At 33.4% G+C, this 21,849-nt stretch overlaps 1 protein-coding gene across 2 annotated transcripts; it reads right to left on the bottom strand.

Moving 5' to 3' along the window:
* Positions 1–3,904: 3,904 nt before the first annotated feature.
* Vmn2r71 (vomeronasal 2, receptor 71) lies at positions 3,905–12,990 on the bottom strand. Of its 2 annotated transcripts, none has more exons than XM_006507593.1 (6): positions 12,794–12,990; positions 9,636–9,915; positions 8,566–9,372; positions 7,646–7,873; positions 7,177–7,300; positions 3,905–4,824 (listed from the first exon to the last, which is right to left on the bottom strand). In XM_006507593.1, the coding sequence occupies exons 1-6, from the start codon at positions 12,988–12,990 to the stop codon at positions 3,905–3,907; spliced, it is 2,556 nt and encodes an 851-aa protein (XP_006507656.1). The 2 variants fall into 2 exon arrangements, with proteins under 2 accessions (XP_006507656.1, NP_001098654.1); NM_001105184.1 differs by having other exon boundaries at positions 8,566–9,406; positions 9,658–9,915.
* Between the last annotated feature and the right edge of the window lie 8,859 nt (positions 12,991–21,849).

Below are 21,849 nucleotides of genomic sequence, written 5' to 3'. Positions count from 1 at the left end.
CAAAGACCAGAGACAGGTTTATTAACAAGCAGTCAACACTTCTAATCAAGAACAATGCCTGTCTAAAGATCTGCATGGAAAAAAATGTAGAAAAAACTGAAGACAAGATCCTAGTATGTTTGCCCTCTGAGAGCCTCTACCAGCAGCTCACTGAAACAGATGTACATGTTTAACCCCAACCATTGGATTGAAGTCAAGCATCGCCATGGTTGACTTAGGCAAATGACTGTAGAAGCTGAAGGGGTGGGCAACAGCATAATAAAACCAGCAGTCTCAACTAACCTGGAACCTAGGAAAATCCCAGAGACTGTGCCATCTATCAGGCAGGATACATGGACTGGTTCCAGGTTCTTGGCACTTGTAGAGCAGTACACGGCCTGGTGCGTCATCAGTGGCTGAAGATGTGGCTAAACCTAAAGAGACTTGAGGCCCTAGAGAAGGGCAAGGTCTCCTGGGAATGAGGAGCACCCTCTAGGAGATAAGGGGAAGAAAGTGTAGATAAGGAACTGTAGGAGTGTGACATAATGGGGGAAGAAATGAATAAACTATTTATAAATAAAATAATACTAATAAAAAAGCTGACAGGTTTTGTTTTGTTTTGTTTTGTTTTGTTTTGTTTTGTTTTGTTTTAGAGAAGAGAATCCTTACAGGAAAAGAATCATCTCAGTGAACATTAGTTGCAAAAAAGACTCCTGAGATCATACCATCTGTCTAAAAGTATGAGAAAAATGCAAAGCATCATGGAAGAAGTTTCGAACCTATTGAGTGTCCTGAAGGTTATGAAGTATACTCCATATTCCCACCTTTGTATGGTTTATGCCTATACTGAGAGGTGGTTTATTGAGTTATATTTGTTCTTATAAGTACCCTCACCCAGATTCTGTTATAAAATCCTTAAAAAATGCAATGATTCAACAAATTTCACTTTAGGGTGAGTAACTCTCTCTCTGTGTGTGTGTGTGTGTGTGTGTGTGTGTGTGTGTGTGTGTGTGTGTGTGTGTGTGTTTCTATGTGTTCTATGTGCGTGGGCAAGCAGGCACACATGTGAGTTATATATCTGTGCTTATGAGTTATGTTTGTTTCATTTACCCAAGTAGGGTTCTGAAGTACAACAAATTTCATGACAATATGTAAACATTTTGATAATTTAAGCACCTATCACAATATTAACATTATCCTTTCTATTTTGTGAAGTAGCAGAAATATACAGATAAGTCTTTTATAATATTTATAATATATAACAACATTTCCTACTAAGATTTTCAAAAATGTTAATACCAAGTCTCGGATTTCACTAATGGTAATTTTTGTTATAATGTCTTTATGGAAACCAATGATTTAATTTACATGCACAGGCTTTTTAGAATTATGAATTTAGAAGAGAGTATCAAAAGCTTAATAAAATGTAGATTCAGAACTACACTCTTGGAACAATACATGGCCACCCTGTATTTCATCAATGAGGTTCACAAATAATCATTTAGATTATCTGAGGACTAGACAGTTGTAAATGATAACTTTTTTTCAGTTACACTGTAGTTCTTACTCTTACTCTTAATTTATAAATATAACTATAATCCTTATTTTAAAATTTATTATTTAATTAGGTATTTTCTTCATTTACATTTCAAATGCCATCCCAAAAGTCCCCCAGACCCTCCCCCTCACTCCCCTACCCACCCACTCCCACTTCTTGGCCTGGGTGTTCCTCTGTAATGAGGCATATAAAGTTTGCAAGACCAAGGGGCCTCTCTTCCCAATGATGGCCAAATAGATCATCTTCTGATACATATGCAGCTAGAGACATGAGCTCCAGTGGTACTGGTTAGTTCATATTGCTGTTCCAACTATAGGGTTGCAGACTCCTTTAGCTCCTTGAGTACTTTCTCTAGCTCCTCCATTGGGGGCCCTGTGTTCCATCCAATATCTGACTGTGAGCATCCACTTCTGTGTTTGCCAGGCACCGGCATAGCCTCACAAAAGACACATGCTCCACTATGTTCATTGCAGCCTTATTTATAATAGCCAGAAGCTGGAAAAAACCCAGATGTCCCTCAACAGAGGATGATACAGAAAATGAGGTACATTTACACAATGGAGTACTACTCAGCTATTAAAAAGAATTAATTTATGAAATTCCTAGGCAAATGGATGGACCTGGAGGGCATCATCCGGAGTGAGGTAACCCAACCACAAAAGAACTCACATGATATGTACTCACTGATAAGTGGATATAAGCCCAAAAACTTAAAATGCCCACGATAAAAGATACAATTTGCAAAACACATGAAACCCAAGAAGAATGAACACCAAAGTATGGATACTTTGTCCCTTCTTAGAATTGCTAACTATAATATTTATCACTTAAAATTTTTATTCTGTATTCGCAGTTCCTTTGCCCCATGGTAAACTTTACTCTTAGATTTTACGCACGTAAAAAATAACAGGATCTCTCATTTATTTCACATAAAATCCCATCAAAGGTATCTCATCTTAAGATTTCCTATAAGAGAGAAAAATTTTAGTGCAAAATTCATGAAAACTAATTTTGAGAATTCATCTTCAAATTATAGATGACATATATATATACACATATAATAGCTAAGTGAAAATGTCAAATTATTTCAATCATGTAAACTAATAAATTATGATAAATTATGAAAATTCACAATAAATTATGTATAATATATATATTAATATTTATTCCTCCTTTCCCTATATAGCTTCTACCACTTTTCAATACAAACTTCTCCCAAATATTGTCTTTGGTTTTTGATAATTCACTATGTATAGTTAGTGAAGCTAGACTGTGCAAATATTTAGCTCCATTTATTAGACAGTGTATATTCTAGCATAAACTTGTCCCCCAAAAAACAATAAGTTTCCTTCCAAATGCCCTCTCTACTTTTTTATAGTTTAATGTATGTTGGAGGAGACCTAAAAAAGATCTCCTGAGTTATGCCAGCGTTTACAATTTTTGATATTTTGGAGATTTTGTTTAGTAATATGACTTTCAAGAACATCATCTAGTTATAAAGATAGAATTTCTCAACACTTCTAAGTGATTGGCCCTTAGTTTCTCTGCCTCATATGCCAAGATATTTTCCAAGCATTGATGGTGAAGCTGTTTTACTTAAGGGGGAGAAACAGATTTGTTAATTTATGTAGTTAAAATCATTATGCACTTCTTAACTGATTGCTATGTATTATATAAATAATTATCTATGACTAAGTTTGAGAGAAGACTATGTCCTCAAATATAAATATAAATAAACAGATATGAATTTTAGGGAATGGCCATTTAGCAAAATAACATCAGATTGTTATGGACTGGTTTATACCCTCTTCTATGAGACTTTCAGCAGAATTATGATATAAATCTCGAAGTATCTTCATTATGATTCGTATTCAAATTGAAACAAAATGTAGTGATACCATGATAAATTTTTATCTTCCAACATGCTGAAGTATCATGTTAAAAAGAAAATTATTTAATTGCTCTTCATATGTTTTTTGCAGAACTAGAAAAATATAAAAGGACTCCTTAATATCTCTCTATATATACAAACAACATGGTATTTTTTTTCTAAAATGTAACAATAACACAAAATTAATACAGGTAGGTGGATAATACATGCAATAGTTTGCAAACATGAGTGACAATTTTCAGACACCTGACATATATATAATAAAAATAAACTGTCATTGTAGGTATAAAAGTGTCTGATTAAACAGTTATATCCAATAAACTAAAGTCCAGGTCATGTGTTGGAATTTTACTATAAAGCTTATATTCTACATTGTTTATATGATAACAACTTCATATTTCAACATAATACTTCAGGAGAAGAAAGCAGTTTTTTGAAAATGTAGATAAGTTTGGTAAACTATATAAGTGGCTAATTTAACTTTTATTTTCAGAATTAGCATGTGATTTCCAGAACTTGTGAAAATAATTTGTTTGTGGTCTTAATAAAATAATATAGCATTTGGGGGCAAAAATGCAAAGGAGCAGCCCTGCACTGGAGGCCAAGATACAGAAAACTTCTACGACAGCCATAATCTTGCCTTTGGTGCTGTGGTAGACAGGGATGAAAGTGATCCAGACACTGCAGAACACCAGCATGCTGAATGTCAAGAGCTTGGCTTCATTGAATGTATCAGGCAGATTCCTGGCCAAGAAAGCTACAGTGAAACTTGCTAGAGCAAGAGAGCCCATATATCCAAGGACACAGTAAAAGGCAATCACTGAACCTTTGTTGCAAATAATGATGATGTGTCCATGTACCATTTGTACATCAGCATCAACAAATGGAGGAGAAGTTCCAAGCCAGATTCCACAAAGAATCAGCTGAATCATGGTGCATATGAGAATGATGTATTTGGGTGCTCCTGACTCAGGCATCCACCTCATTCTTCTTCCTGGAACAGTTATCTTGAATGCCAGTACTACAATAACTGTCTTGGCCAAGATAGTAGAAGTAGCCACAGTGAACCCAATGGCAAATGTGATCTGCTGCACAATACAGGTGACCATAGTGGGATGACCAATGTAAAGCAAGGAACAGATAAAACAAAATATGAGGGAGATGAGTAGGACAAAGCTAAGAGTTTGGTTATTGGCTTTGACTATGGGAGTATCTCGGTGTTTAAAGAAGACAAAGAGTACAACAGATGTAAGGACAGAGAAGCATAGAGCAAAGCCAGCCAGAGCTTTTCCCAAAGGGTCTCTATAATCAAAAATAACCACAACTTTTTGGAGACAGAGAGTATGGTCTTCATTAGCATATTGATCTTCCAGACACTTTACACACTGATCCATGTCTAGTATAGGAAGAAAAGTGTTATCAGATATATTTATTTATTACCATTTACAAGATACACTGAATTAATACATTGGAAAAATTATAGCTAAATTAGACTTGCATCTTGTGCTATATATAAATTTAAGTGTGGAGGCTGCATAGCATTTGATCTAAATTTTAATGCTTATCATCTTCATGAATGCTTTTGTTTACAATTATCTTATATATTCAAGTCCTTTATGGTTTATTTCAAAAACTCATACCATCACACAATTTTTTTGTTTCCATAATCGCATATCTTATCTTGACCATTCATGGAAACAAACTTTTGTAATTAATTTATGCTCTATATTATGCAAAAATAACTAATAAAGGGCTGTGTTCAAATGTGTTACTGTTTAGCGATCAGCAATTCTTTCAGTCTACATGTGGTCTCAAGTTGATTGTTGGACTAATAAATTATATCCAATCCATATTTTGGAAATAAACTATGCTCAAAATGTTACTAAAACATTTTGATCCCTAATGTGCTCCAAATACTTTTCCTTACACACACAGTTCTGTTTAGTCCTTACTCTATGAAAGTCACAGGCACCACTAGAGAAAATTATAGTAAAATTAAGAATTTTGGAGTCCTTTGCAATGAATATATCTACAAAATTGATTTCTCATTTAAACCTTAAATTTCCAAAAGAAGGAGTCTATAGATTGCAACAGTTAGTAGATGAAAATTTGATGTGAGTTTATATTTTTTATTTTCTAAGATGATTACTAGTAAATCCCATGAAATCTCAACAAAAGAGAATCTTAAACGTAAGCTGGGTGAGATAACAAACAATAAACATAACAAAGTGGCATAGGGAAAGATGATCAAGTAAAAATCTTGCATAAGGAACTAAAGACAACCAGAGAATATTTAGAGGCTTTCCTAGGGTAGAGGCTACCTACTAATTGTCCTTGAATAACAAAATAGTCTTCCCCCAAAACACACACGTAATACTATACAGACTAATTTACCGTACTTAGTAACATTTTATATACAGAAAATCTGTGCATAGAATAGCAATTAAAATATCGGTCATAAATTTTAAAGGCAGTAAAGAGTTTTGATTTTGTAAGCAGGATAGGGAAAAGTATAATGGTGTTATTGTATTATAATTTGGTACTAAAAGTAGCAAATGAAAGTACTGATAACGTTAAGGCAGACACAGTATGAAAATTTTAACACCCAAATTTTCTACATGTCAAAAATGATATATTCAGTTTTGTGATTAAATGTATGAATTTTGGTAAAGCATATTTCCTCTAGTTTTTGTAATTTCTGTAAGATTTAACATCCTAATGCTCCCAAGGTTGTAGTATTTATTCAGAAATATGTATGTAATATTATATTTCTCAAAAAAAATTCTTGACACATAATTCAACACAGAGGCTTAGAAATTTTTCAACTTGTATCCTTTTACCTTTCAATGCAATGGATTCTGTTTTCTTTTAATTTTAACTGAATGAAATTTAGCAATGTGAATAGTTGTGTCATTCAAGTCCTGTCTCTGTTTAAATGGTGAGTAGAAGTACTCAAGTAATACAAATTTGTATTTAAAAAAATCAGGTATATATATATATATATATATATATATATATATATATGAATGATTATGTGTATGTGTGTGTGTGTGTGTGTGTGTGTGTGTGTGTGTGTATACAAGCATTTATGTATTATACAAAGAAATGTCATCCTCTGCTCAACTACAGTTCAAGCTTACCAGAAGAACTAATAGGCTGTCTGTAGACCCTATGCACATAAATAGAAAATGTACAGCTTGGTCTTCTTCTGTTTCCTGTAATAAGTGGAGGACAATCTATAACATCTTTCTGACCTGCCATTGGCCTTTTTTCACTTACTTATGCTGCAGCATTGGGTCTCAGCACTACTCCTGCTTTGAACAGATAATACATGATGAAGCAGGATTCAAGGAGAAGCTGCCCTACTATAATGGAAAAGAATGGGACTGTCAGAAGTGGAGGGATGGGGCATGTGAGTAGACTGTAAAGTGAATAAATGCATATGTATTGTAAATTTATAGTATTCCTATATTTAATAAAAATGAAATGCACAAACATGTCATAATATAGTGGTCTTTTGTATTCTAAAGTAATATTCAGGAAAAATATTGTTTTCCAGGGATCTACAATAGTGAGGCAAAAATACAGTTCAAGAGAGAAAGAGTTTAATATTTTGAATAGTAGTATATCTGAAGCTTTTAATCCTTGACATGATATATCTTTTCCTTTCCACAAAGAACTTTTGAGAACTATTGAAATTTGTGAGAAAAAAAATCAATCTTCTTATTTTGGTAACAAGCAATCTTACTTGTCATGTTGGAAATTTCATTTTCTGGGCAGGGGTTACAAACAAAACAGCAGATATCCTTTCCTTCCTGAGGGGATTTTCTGAGTCCTGGACTGCAAGGCACACTACATATTGAGGGTAGAATCTGAAAAATATTTTATATTATATAAATATGGACAATATCCTAATGGAAAACATCCAGTGATTCCCACAACAGAGATCCACTGAAAGACCTTGTTTGACACACATTGATCATCATAAATTTTACTGTTTTCCTTTTTACATATAAAATCAATGAATGTATTAGGCTTTATATATTAAGAAGTATCAAAACAGAGCATAATAATATGAAAGAGAGAATATCTAGGTCAGTGTGGTGTAAGTCAATAAATGAAGGAATACCAAGTATTTATTCCATGACAAAGCAAATGTAGAGAATATGTTAGGTAATTGTGCTACATGTTAAACACTAAAATTATGCTTAAATTACCTGGTCAATATCTGTAGCCCACTCCATCATTTCTTTAGCCATATATAGCTGTTGACCACTTAGAAGATGCCCTGAAAATCTTCCTATTTTCATTTTAAGTCCATAATCTTTTTGAAAATCCATGATATAGAAAATGTCATACTCTGTATCCTGTTTCAAATTCTGGTTCATGTTGACTAGGTCTCCAGAAGGATTTACAAATTTTAAGGTCTTCAAAATAGAGAACATCTAAAACACATTTGTCATTTTAGTTTCAACTAGGCTTACACATTAAAATATAAAGTATTACATTTAGAAAATTCCCACTTATTATTACCCTTTCCAAAAATCTAACTTTACCAAAGTATTCAATATTAAAGTCAAAAATAAATTTCATGTAGATATAAAGTTAGTTCCACTTTATTTACTAATACAATTTTCTTGATGGACTTTAAAACCTACACTTCTGATTTTTATGATTGGAGAGTAATTACACCTTCTCTATGTTTTTTCTCCCAATAATTTTATTTGAACACAGGCGATGGAGTAGAAAGTATTAGTAAGTAAAATTAATGGAAAATTACATAATATTCTTTATGATCTATTTAGTAATTTGAATAGGATCTTTTGAATAACATAAAAGACGAGCCACTTTCTTTTGGCTATTTAAGAAATTCATGAGAAAATTGAATACAGGAGGCACATATTTGGTTCAAAGATCTGTATAAAACTTCATGACTTAGATTGTGAATGCTGACATGCATACCAGTGTTCACTGTGTCATAATATAAGACAGAAACATAAGCTTCCTCCTATGAAATAATAGAATGCAGAACTATGTACATTTATGTGTGAATTTTTATATTGACATGGCTTTAGACCATTTGATTCTATTAAAACACTCAAACCATGTAAATGTCATTTAGTGTAACGCTCATTACCTTCCAAGAGTCAAATTCCAGTTCCTTCCCAGCATTCTTTGACCATGTGTCTACTTCTTGCAGAAGCATCTCATGAAGTGAGTGGGCCACAGCATATATAGCATTGTATGAGTTATAGCATGTATCACTCATGGCCATTCCAAGTGGTGTCCTGAATAACCATGCAAATACACTTTTGGTTGGACAATTCTTCAGCTTCTTACAATTAGATGGTGGCAAAGAACATCTAAAATATGTCCACCACAGTTTGGCAAAGGAAAATTCACTACTGTAGTTTGAAGGGTGTACTGTTTGGATAAATTTTTCAAAACCAGGTATTTCAGGTTGCTGGTGTGAAAAAATAAAAGTCCCAGTGTAGGAGTATAGCAAGAAATCTCCTAGTATCGTGATCATATCAAATTGTGATGCACTAACCCAGATTCTAAAAATGCCTTGAGATTTCCATGCTGTGAGAACATACTTTATGGGAGAGTCTTTGTCTCCATAAACTATCACAACTTTTGCTGATGACATTAAGATTTTTTTATAGTTCATATGTAACTCTTTAAGGGCCATGTACACCTCAGTTTGGATAATAATAGCAACTGATAAGCAAACAATGCTTTTTTGCATATCTCCTTTCAATTCAGAAAGGAATTGTATTCCGTGGTCATCATTTGTAATGATTACTCCTATCCAGTTCCATCTGAAATGAACAAATAGGGACACCATGGCTAGTGGTAGAGATGTGTCCTTGGGAGATATCTGGTAAAGATGAGGAAATTGTCCTTTATCACTCAGAAGAAGATGAAAGTGACCACAGTAAAGCTGAAAAAATACAGGACATAGGCAACAATATGAACTGAACATGATGGACTGCAGAGGGAACATTTTGAGAAAAGAATACTTATGTCTCCCATGCCCATGTATGATAATGTTGTTGTGTTTGCCACAAAACTTATCTATGTATTTATGTTTGCTAAATCATAATGAACATAATACCTACCCTTGCCTTTTAAAATGCCTTCATAATCAGAAAGTCTCACTGAGGTGAGAAAGTATATCCTTAAAATTATTCCATCTTCACTTACCTCAGGAATTCTGGAGATATACAGGAATGGTCCAAGTTTTGTAGATACTGCCCATATAGGAGCTGTAAGTACAATTAAATATCTTCTCTCATTTGTGCAGGAGTAATTAGGAACAATTTTCTCACTTTTCAAAGCCAAACCAGTTTTCTCATCATATTTTCGTCCATTACATTCAGTATTAACTAGCAGAGAAATGTTGGGCAAAATATGGCAGTTCTTATTTATTTCTTCCAAGGCAAGATAAACAGAGAAAATCAAATGGTTGATCTTGGGTGTCACCCTGAAAACAGAGAATTAGAGAATATAATTCCTAAAACTGTACAAGCATGAGCAAGAAAAAAATCCTAGCATACAGAGAGAAAATCAATACAAAATTTTCACAGTTATGTACTGGTTTTTTACTTACAGGAAAGGGAATATAGCATAAGTTTACATTAAATTCTCTAAATTCCTACAAAATTCATTTCTGTTGTTTTATATAGCCTATAAAACACAGATCATAAAGCTATCATAAGCTCCATTCTCTCTGTTCATAATAATGGCATAGGTTATGGTTAGATGTAATGTGATGAAATATGTGATCACATTACATTTTCTCCTACAATCCTAATGTTTCTCTAACCTTAATGATGCTACTCAGAAATAACTAAAACACAACTTTAAAATTTTTACTACTTGGTATTTAGGCAGAATATCTCTTCATACTACCAATACTGTATACACACAAGATTCCAATTTGAGATTATCAATTCGTATTGTATCTCCAACACCATAGTCAAGTTTTTGAGTATCCTAATTTATTATCATTGCTCTAATATCATATTGCTTTGCATTTAGATCACAAATAATGTAGGTGCAACAGTAACTCAATATTTTACTTCTAAAAGTAACTGGCTTATTTAACTATGCTGTCATGTTTATAGTAATGAAACAAATGTCCAAATTTTGGAGATAAATTAACAGTGAATAGCTGTACAACAATCTCTTTTGTGTAGGCACAATGTAGGATGAGAAACATACATAGCTTTGGAAATGTAACTGCTATGTATTATAAAAGGCTTTTTAAGAAATTATATATAATGATTCTACTCTCTATATATCTATATCTGTATCTTTATCTCTATCTATATCTGTATCTGTATCTGTATCTCTATCTCTATCTCTATCTCTATATCTATATCTATATCTATATCTTTATATATATCTATATCTAGATCTATTTCTATATCATCTATATCTATATCTATTTTTAAATGACCATGACCAAAGAAAAACTTTAAAACTATGTCATGTATATATCAAAAAGGTATTTTCTAATTAATATGTTCCTTGTCATTAAAGTCTAGATAGGAAGTTCTTGCCTTATTAGATATTTTCCTTATTAGTAGTAAGTAAGAAGAAATTAAAACATTTATATAGACTCTACCCTTCTGTACCACGTGAAAAGTCATACAGTTTAAATTTTTAGAGTGCTGCACATGAAACTTCCCATATTTTAAAAGAGAACACTAGTCCCAGTAGCTCGAAATATTTGAAAGTAAATTAAATCAATTACAAAAGCGTTTTCCTTATATCTGACAAGGCTTATCTGAACTATCTAGCATACCACAATCTTATGGGAGATGTACAAATGCGTTTTAAAGATTTTCTTGTTCAAACAACTCCCCTACATTCTGTCTCAACTATATATAAGCATTTAGATTTTTGGTCCATCTCGTCCATCCAGCATTTTACCATGAGTATTGAATTTTATTATTAAATACTATTTTTCTCTATTATATCAACCCATGGCTCTACAAATTTCTTTTAAATAATTCCTTTAATCTAATCCAAAACCAAAAATATTCATTGATTCCATTTTTATTTTATTCTGTTATATTCAATTTAAAAGTGAATAGAATCTTAATCTAAAACTGACAATGTCATTGTGCTAATCTCTCTCTCTCTCTCTTTCTCTCTCTGTCTCTCATACATACACAGAGAGATATATAATTTCATTTTAAAATATTATATTATTGAAACTTTGAAAACTTATTTTGATAAATGTCCTACAATATTGTGGAGAAATTAACACAATTTCTTCAACTGAAATCTCAAATACAGTAACCCCATTTAAAAAGAGATATTATATATCATAAAATGTATATGAATTTATATAAAGTACACTCAATCCCCATAAATCAAAACACATTTAATATTATTAGGAAAACAAAAATAAATTTAAATGTTGAATGAGTATAGTAGATGAGATATACAGCAATAATGGGAAGTAAAATTGTGAAATCTCTACATGACACTCTTGGTAGTGGAAAAGTCTGTACTCATAGTAATCTCCCCTCAAATTTTATCAGGTATCACAGAGAACATATTTTATTCTAGCACTCAAAAATTGAAATAGCAAGTCATAGGTTGTATCGGCTTGATTTCTTTTCACAAATTAACCAATTATCTGCTGGAACAGGGAGATGCTTCAAAAGTTTCTAATTGATAATTTTTCATAATTTTCTGACATTAATACAAAAAAATGCCAATAACCTTGTAATAGAATGTAAAAGAAAGGAAAATGAAAATTCTCCTTGTGAAAAAAAAAATCTTGGCTCAGTCTTGACTTCTGCTGCAGGATTCATAGATCACAACATTTTGAAATTATGATAGATTGATTATTTGAACAATATCTGTATATCTTCTTAATACATGTAACTAAGAATAAGGGCAGATATCCAAATGGATGATGTGTAGGAATTGGGCATCCACGATGACAGATGAAACATTAGCAGACTAATAAAGGCCACTATATTTTAGTCTCCATGAAATAACCTAAAAGCATTATTTATTCCAATTTTCTCAAGTAAATCCCAAGACACAATAAGTTGGAAATTGGCAAATTAGGGGAGTCTCTCTAGTAGCATGGTCAATACCATGGGGTCATTCATTTAGTATCTACCTAGAAATTGTGACTCAGAAATGAAAAAAATAAGGTATTCATAAAACAACCAGAATTGGAAAAATACCCAAAATTGAAACAAAAAATAAATTTTGGATATTCCCTAGAAAGGGAGAGCCAGAAGACACATGGTTCCATGGTCTATATCCCAGCTTTTCTAGAATGCTTTGTCTCTAATGATAAAGTAAAGTAACTAAATGAAATATCCACTTACTGCTTGTCTAGATTCCAACTGAAATAATCATTCTTCACATAACCTTGCTTTGTGGAAATAGAAAACAAACAAAAAGTTTCTTTATCTCCTAGTTTATTTTCAGTTTCTTTTATTCTCCAAAAGCATCTGGGGTCACTCAAATGACAAAAAATAAAGTTAACCTTCAGAAACCAGAAGACAGAGATCAAAGAGAACATCTTTTTCTGGTCCACAAAATAACTGCCAGAGCAAAATGCAGCATATACAGTCAGATATATAGAATCTCATATATTATTTTATTGTGTGAACACATCCAGAAACCACTATTTATTACTGTACTCACTACTAAAGGACAAATGTACTTCTCTTAGTAATTTCCATTTCAGTTCTATGTTTGCCTCTGGAGGATTCTTGAGCACTCTATGTCCTTAGGCTCAGCATCTGAGTTCCTATGTTCAGGTAAAAAAATATGCAGTAATAACTTTCTTCATGATTAGCCTTTTTGTCTATATCCCTTATGATTACATCCATGTCAGTAGACATGAACATCAGGCATGATTCCTCCTGGGCAAATTTTCTAACAAGCCTAGTTCATCAAACTAGTTTTCTGACAACCATTTGAAACCGTTAATTCAGATTACATCAGGTATTCCAAATGTGCTTTACTAGGAATTATGCCAGTAACTCAAAGTGACCTCAATTGAACTCAGTAATAAACAAATTATCAATATCATGCAATGCCTGTATGTGTCCCAGCACTTATAGATATTAATTTTATAAGGTTTCTTTTAGGGTATATTCCTCTTTCTTTAATACATAACTATAAATTGAATTACTTTTGTGTCAGGGTTATAGAAGGATGAGTAATTTGAATTTAAATATTCATAATCTTAACTTGTAAAAGATGATTGTGTAGAAATTTAAGCCTAGTAAATTTTTACTTTCATTTTTCTTAAGAGAAGGTGAAACAAGAAGCTGAGTGCACAGAATATCATTCTTAATAAACCTCACATTATAAACCTTAATTTTTATACTGATTAAGAAAGGATGGACCATCTAGAGACTGCCATATCCAGGGATCCATCCCATAATTAGCCTCCAAACGATGGCACCATTGCATACACTAACAAGCGTTAGTTGCAAGGACCATGATATAGCTGTCTCTTGTGAGATTAGGCTGGGGCCTAGCAAACACAGAAGTGGATGCTCACAATCAACTATTGGATGGATCACAGGGCTCCCAATGGAGGAGCTAGAGAAAGTATCCAAGGAGCTAAAGAGATCTGCAACCCTGTAGGTGCAACATTATGAACTAACCAGTACCCCGGAGCTCTTGACTCTAGCTGCATATGTATCAAAAGATGGCCTAGTCAGCCAGCACTGGAAAGAGAGGCCCATTGGACAGGCAAACTTTATATGCTCCAGTACAGGGGAACGCCAGGGCCAAAAAATGAGAATGGGTGGGTAGGGGAGTGGTGGGGGAGGGGGGAATTTTGGGATAGCATTGGAAATGTAATTGAGGAAAATACGTAATAAAAAAAATAATAAACTCCAGTCTTCATCTACAAAAAAATAAAGAATTCCAGTCTATTTTAATGTAAGAAATATTACATAATATTTTATCACTACAATGCACATTAGCCCTAGATTATATTCAGTTTGAAATACATTTTAAAGTAAGTTATAGAAAAATTATGAATTCATCTTCTGTGGTAGTTTCCTTTATGGAAGATTTTGTGAGGGGTATATATGAGCAATAAGAAGCAAAAAAATAAAGGAGTGATAACTATAAAAGTGAGAACTATAAAAGACAGCTAAAAACTCAGTGTATGTGGCATGGCATATAAGCCACTGAAACCTTTTTTTATTAGTACAATTTGTTAGAATACAGTTTAAAAATATATGTGGTTTCCTATTCCATAGCTTTTGTGGTTTTTTTGTTTGTTTGTTTGGTTTATCCTATTCATTATATTTCATTGGTCTGACTGACATAACTTAAAATCTTAATATTTTTCTCTTTGATAGTCTTTATTTTTTCACTATTTTTGATTATAATAATATAGTTCCCTAATTCTTTCTATTTCCAGATTTATCATCCAGAGAACTTTGTGTCCATTATTTTTTGCATCTATGAAATCTTCTTTTTTTCTGGGAAATTTGTTTAGGATACATGATCTTTCAATGAAAGACAGTCACAATATCTGGGTGTGGATTATGTTAAAAAATACAAAATCCGTCTTTCTTTTCAAAGGGACTGAAATTTCCATTAAGCTCTTAGCTTCACATTTGGATGTGACTGATTTTACATTTTCAAGGCTATACATTTCCTCTTAATATCCCTAGTATTTTATATCTGCCGTGGTGTGTCTAATAGTATGTTTTCTTCTAGTCATTTACCACCTCTGTAACTTACATTAAGTCTGCTCAGATTACTGCAGGAATTCCCGTGCCCTGAGGAACATGGATTAAGTATGATATCCAAGAATATTGTGTAGTTTTTAATTATCACCCCTACAGTTCAATCATTTCTGTGTTAATTGTCATATTCAAATAAGTAAAATTTCTGAGATATGTGTTGAGAGCTCTCTTGAATTATTCAATTAATTTAAGAATTCTGGGGTCCTATAACCCCTGTCCACATGTATAGCAGTATTTCAGCTTAGTCTTCATGGAGGTCCCTCATCAAATGGAGCAGGGGCTATCCAGTGTTGTCTGCCTGTCGTTACAGTTCCCCTTAGTGGTAAGAGTTTTCTGGCCTCAGTTGCAGAGGATGTGCCTAGCCCTGCAGTTACTTGACTTTCCAGAATGGGATGGAACCTAGTGTGGTGAGCCTCCTTTTCTCAGAGGAAAATATTTCTTAGGTTTTTACTTCTGTGAACAGATACCATGGCCAAAGAAACACTTTTTTTGGACAGCACTTAATTGCGGTTGGCTTACATTTTAAGAAACTCAACAAAGTAGGAATATGAGAGCATCCAGATGGTGCAGGGGAGCTGAAAATTTCAAAGGCAAACAGGAAAAGACTGCACAGAAATTTTAAATACCGTGCCCACATTGACAGACTTAATTAAACAAGACCTTATGTTTTCTATCTCACCTCAGAGTCAACCCTGTGCTATAGCTCTCTGCAACACAATCCAGCACAGAGACAGCATGTCTCCCAGTAACACTGACACACCTAAGATTAGAGGCTCACAAGAGGTTCCAGTCAGTGACAGTAAGACAAGCTAACATCAGAGATAACCAGATGGAGAGAGGTAAGAGAAAGAACATATGCAATAGAAACCAAGACTACTCAACATCAACAGAACCCAGTTCTCACACCAAAGCAAGCACTAAATACTACAACACACCTGGAAAGCAAGATTATAAAATTCTCTTTTATTGTTGGGTTGTTGTGAGGGTTAATTATCAGAGTAATTGTGGGTTCATAGAATGGATTAGGCAGTGTTCCTTCTGTTTTTATTTTCTGGAATAGTTGGAGGAGTATTGGTATTAACTCTTTGTTGAAGATCTGGTATATTTCTGCACTAAATTGATCTGACCTTGGGCTTTTTTGGATGGGAAGTTTTTTAATGCAAATCTTTAGGTGATATGGACCTGTTTAGATTGTTTACCTTCTCTTGATTTAAGTTTAATATGTGGTATCTGTCTTGAAAATCATCAGTCTCATCTAGATTTTCCAAATTTGTTGTATATGGGCTTTGTAGTATAATCCGATTTTTTAAAAAAAGTTCCTCAGTTCTTGATGTTAGGTCTTTCTTTTCATTTTTGATTTTTTAAATTTGTATACTCTCTCTGGGCCCTATAGTACTTTTTTGTTGTTGATGTTGCCTAGTGGTTTACCTATCTTATTGATATTTTCAATGAACCTGCATTTAGTTCCTTGATTCTTTGTATTGATCATTTTTTCTCTATTGGGTTGATTTCTGCCCCGTGTTTGACTATTTCCTGCTGTCTACCCTTCTTAGGTGTGTTTTTTTTTTTTTTTTCTAGAGCTCTCGGGTGTATTGTTAAGTTGGTAGTGTAGGATTTCTCCAATTTCTTTACCAGGGCATTCAGTGTCATGAAATTTCCTCTTAGCACTGCTTTAATTTTGCCCCATAAGTTTGTGTAGGCTGTTTCATCATTTTCATTGAATTTCAGAAATTCTTTAATTTCAGCATTTCTTCCATGAACAAGTTATCAACAAGTAGAGAGCTATTCAGTTCCCATGGGTATGTGGGGTTTTTGTTGTTTTGTTGTTCCTGAAGACTGAAACTTAATCCATGGTGATCTGATATGATGCCTGGGATTATTTCAATCTGTTGAGTTTTGACTTTTGACTGATTATATATGGTCCATTTTGGAGAAGGTAGCATTAGATGCTGAGAAGATAAATTCTTTTGTTTTAGGGTGAAATTGGGTGTATCTCTATGTTAAAACCATTGGGTTCATAACTTTTGTTAGTTTCACTATGTCTCTGTTTAGTTTCTGTTTCAATTATCTGTCCCATAGTGAGAGTTGGCATTGAATTCTCCTACTATAATTGTATGGGATCAATGTGTGTTTTGTAGTCTGTTAGCTTGGGTCTTTTTATTGGGGATTAGGGACTGTTGATATTGAGGGATATTAAAGAGAGATGATTATTAATTTGGCTATAATTTTATTACAGGTGTCATTATGTACATATGATTCTCTCCTTTTGGCTTTGTTGTAGGATTTCTAACATCTTGTTTTTTCTTTGGTATAGGTTCCCACATTGTGTTGGAGCTTTCCTTCTGGATTCCTCTGTAGGTATGGATTAGTAAATAGATATTGTTTGAATATGGATATGTCCTGGAATACATTGGTTTTCTGCTACGCACACTCCAGTGAAATTTGCTTGTCAGGCCGAAAGGCCTGGAAGTACTCACGAGGCAAAGAGTTTCACGGAAACTCACCTCCTGGGACTTTGGCATTCTCATAACCCATATACTCATACCCTATCCCCACGTTAGTCTGGTGTATGGATCACGTGCTCTCTTTTAGTATTATCTTATAAGTGCCTTTTAAGATTAAATTCTGACATAGCTAAGCCTTTGCCAGTGTTCCAACATCCCAGTAAATACTTGAAGCCGACAAACTGGAATTCAGTAGGGATTCACTAAGAAAGTTACCTACTCAGTAACTAATTACACAATACAAAGGATGGAGCTGGAGCAGCTCAGGGCTGGTCTGCAGAATGTTTACTTGGGACAGCAGCCAGCCTCATCAAAACAAAACAATACAAAATTGGCCTAGCTAATAGGTGGGTTTACCATAAAAGAACTAGGGAATCCCACTGAGATAGAAATCTTCGGTACAGGCTACATTGCATATTAGAAGCAAGTTGGTGAATTCTTCTGACAAATAGAGATCTCCACAGATACTTAAAATTACACTCAAAAATTATCAGGGTACAGGAAATAGGGGAGTTGTGCTATTTCATTATTCATGAGAAGGTTTGCTACAGCAGAAGCCCTGGTGGTGGGCTTAACAATAGACTAACTTTTCACCTGGCTCCCTTCTTAGTAGCAGTGGTCTGGTCCCAGCCTTCTTTTGATGTATAGATTCCTTTTGTATTGTGTCATTTTAACTTGGTGGATATATCTCACCTGGTTTCCTGTTATTCTTCTGTATAAAAAGATCAATCCTCCACTTGACAAATTACATTTATATTCTACACAATCTCCTGTGTGTATGTGTCTGTCATTTTCGCCAACTTCTTACCGACCTGAAACTAGAGTCATTGTTCAACACAGACAAAGGGACACAGAGGGTCTGTGGAGGTTTTCCATCTATGCTGATTGAGAATATTTTTTGGTGCAGTAGCCTTGGTTTGCATTGTGTTCTCTTAGGGTCTGCATGCCATCATTCCAGGGTCTTCTGGATTTTATTGTGTTCGTTGAAAAATCTGACATAATTTTTATAGGTCTCTTTTACCTATTACTTGTCCATTTTCCCTTGCTAGTTTTAATATTCTTTATTTATTCTATGAATTTTCTGTTTTGATTATTATGTGAGGAGAGAATTTTCTTTTATCTATTTGCTGTTTTATCAGATTCTTCTGCGTTTATGGCCATCTCTTGCTTTAGGTTGAAAATTTTTTTTTAGGATTTTGTTGACAATGTTTTTGGGTCCTTTGAGCTGGGAATCTTCTCTCTCCTGTATCATTATTATTCTTAGATTTTGTTTTTTCATTGTGCCCTAGATGTTCTGCATTAGAAGATTTTGTTTGTTTGTTTCTTTCTTTGTTTGTTTTTTATGATTTGATTCTTCTATGACAGTTTTGTTAATATCTTCTTAGGTATATTCTACACCTTAGAGTCTATCTTCTATCTCTTGTACTTTATTTTTTTTTAATCTCTGTAATTCTTGACATTTTCCCTAAGTTTTCCATTTATACTTTTGCGTCCCGTTTTGTTTTCAACATTGTTTCTCCTTCCACTTTTAGGTCTTGGGCCATTTTGTTCAGTTTTCTCATCTGTTTAATTCTGTTTTCCTGTATTTCTTTAACGGAATTATTTTTTTCCTTTTAAGGGTTTCTACCTTTTTCCGTGTGTTTTCTTGTATTTCTTTAAAAGAGTTATTTATATCCTCCTTAAAGTTATCTATTATTTTCATGAGATAGGATTTTAGGTCAGCTTCTTGATTTTTTCATTTGTGTAGTAGAAATATATCTTGTAAATTTTGTTTTATCACGAAATATCTTAGAATTTCCACTTATGGTGATTAAAAATTTTGCTGAGTATATAAGTCTAAGCTGGCATCTTTTATTCTTAGGGTTTGCAAGACATCTTTCTAGTATCTTCTGTCATATTAGAATCTCTGTTGAGAAGTCTTAAAATTTTAAAGACTTTAAAAAAACATTCAGTAACTTCATATAACAAAGATATAACTGAAGATAGAAAAGAAAAAAACATGAACAATAAGAGAACTGCTATATGTAGTACCATTTCTGATTTCAAGTGTTACAACAAGTCTATACTAATAAATGCCACATAGTATTTAAGTAAACACATAGATCAATGAAATATAATTAAAGATAAATAACATATCACATATCTATGGACATTTCTAGAATACTTTGTTGGTTAATTTGTTATGTTATCACTTGATATTAAAATTGATTTTATTATGAACAAATTTCTAGACAGATACTAGGTACCAAAGAAAAATCAGGATCAGATTAATGACCTAAACAGTCCTAAATACACTAAATAAATAGAAGAAGTCTTTAATAGTCTCCCAAACAAAACAGCCCAGGACCAGATGGTTTAGTGCAGAGTTCTATCAGACCTTCAAAGAAGACATAATTCCAGTTCTTCTAAAACTATTCTACAAGTTAGAAACAGAAAGTACTCTACCCAATTCATTTTATGAAACCACAATTACTCTGATACCTAAACCACATAAACACCCAACAAAGATAAAGAACTTCAGAACAATTTCCCTTATGAATATCGATGCATAAATACTCGATAAAATTCTCGATAACCAAATCAAAGAACACATCAAAACAATCATTCGTCATGATCAAGTAGACTTCATTCTAGGGATGCAGGGATGGTTTAATATACAGAAATCCATCAACTTAATCCACTATATAAACAAACTCAAAGACAAAAACTGCATAATCATCTTATTAGATGCTGAGAAAGCACTTGACAAAATCCAAGACCCATTCATGATAAAGTTCTTGGAAAGATCAGGAATTCAAGGCCCACACATAAACATAATAAGAGCAATATAGAGCAAACCTGTAGCCAACATCAAATTAAATGGAGAGAAGATGGAAGCAATACCACTAAAATCAGGGACTAGACAAGGCTGGCCACTTTATCCCTACCTATTCAATATAGTACTTGAAGTCCTAGACAGAGCAATTTGACAACAAAAGGAGATCAAGGGGATTCAAATTGGAAAGGAAGAAGTCAAAATATCACTATTTGCAGATGATATGATAGTATATATAAGTGATCCTAAAAATTCCACCAGAGAACATCTAAACCTGATAAACATCTTCAATGAAATAGCTGGATATTAAAATAACTCAAACAAATCAATAACCTTTCTCTACACAAAGAAAAAAAACGGGCTGAGAAAGAAATTAGGGAATCAATACCCTTCACAATAGTCACAAATAATATAAAATACCTTGATGTGACTCTAACTAAAGAAGTTAAAGATCTGTATGATAAGAACTTCAAGTCTCTGAAGAAAGAACTCAAAGATCAGAGAAGATGGAAAGATCTCCCATGTTCATGGATTGGTAGGATCAATATAGTAAAAATGGCTATGTTGCTGAAAGCAATCTACAGATTTAATAGAATCCCCATCAAAATTACAACTCAATTCTTCAATAAATTAGAAAGAGCAATCTGCAAATTCATCTGGAATAACAAAAAACCTAAGATAGCTAAAACTCTTCTCAATGATAAAAGAATCTCTAATGGAATAACCATGCCTGATCTCAGGCTGTACTACACAGCAATTGAGATAAAACCTGCATGGTACTGGTAAAGCAACATACAGGTAGACGAATGGAATAGAATTAAAGGCCCAGAAATGAACCTACATACCTATGGTCACTTGATCTTTCACAAGGTAGCTAAAACCATCCAGTGGAAAAATATACAGCATTTTTCAACAAATGGTGCTGGCATTGAATTGACAAATCAGACCTCAATAATTTGCAAAGCTTCTGTAAGGCAAAAGACACTGTCAAAAAGGCCACCAACAGATTGAGAAAGGATCTTTACCAATCCTAAATCAGATAGGGGAATAATATCCAATATATATAAAGAACTGAAAAAGATGGACTCCAGAAAATCAAATAACCCTATTAAATAATGGGGTACAGACCTAAACAAAGAATTCTCAGCTGAGGAATAATGAATGGCTGAGAAGCACCTGAAAAAATGTTCAACATCCTTAATCATCAGGGAAATCCAAATCAAAAATACCCTGAGATTCCAACTCATACCAGTCAGAATGGCTAAGATGAAAAATTCAGGTTACAGCAGATGCTGGGGAGGATGTGTAGAAAGAAGAACACTCACACATTGTTAGTGGGA

The sequence above is a fragment of the Mus musculus genome, chromosome 7 (assembly GCF_000001635.26).
Source record: "Mus musculus strain C57BL/6J chromosome 7, GRCm38.p6 C57BL/6J".
Lineage (NCBI taxonomy): Eukaryota > Metazoa > Chordata > Mammalia > Rodentia > Muridae > Mus > Mus musculus.
Note: the sequence above shows the minus strand (reverse complement) of the source record. Positions and strands in the feature narration are given on the sequence as shown.

What these genes read in the sequence shown, in the direction of transcription:
- Vmn2r71 (NM_001105184.1), bottom strand. Translation starts at nt 12,990, where the DNA reads ATGTTCTCTTTGATCTCTGTCTTCTGGTTTCTGAAGGTTAACTTTATT. An exon ending in TGGAATTTGACTCTTGGAAG is followed by an intron (nt 7,874 to 8,565) that starts GTAATGAGCGTT and finishes AATGTGTTTTAG; the next exon opens with ATGTTCTCTATTTTGAAGAC. An exon ending in GGGCTACAGATATTGACCAG is followed by an intron (nt 7,301 to 7,645) that starts GTAATTTAAGCA and finishes AATATTTTTCAG; the next exon opens with ATTCTACCCTCAATATGTAG.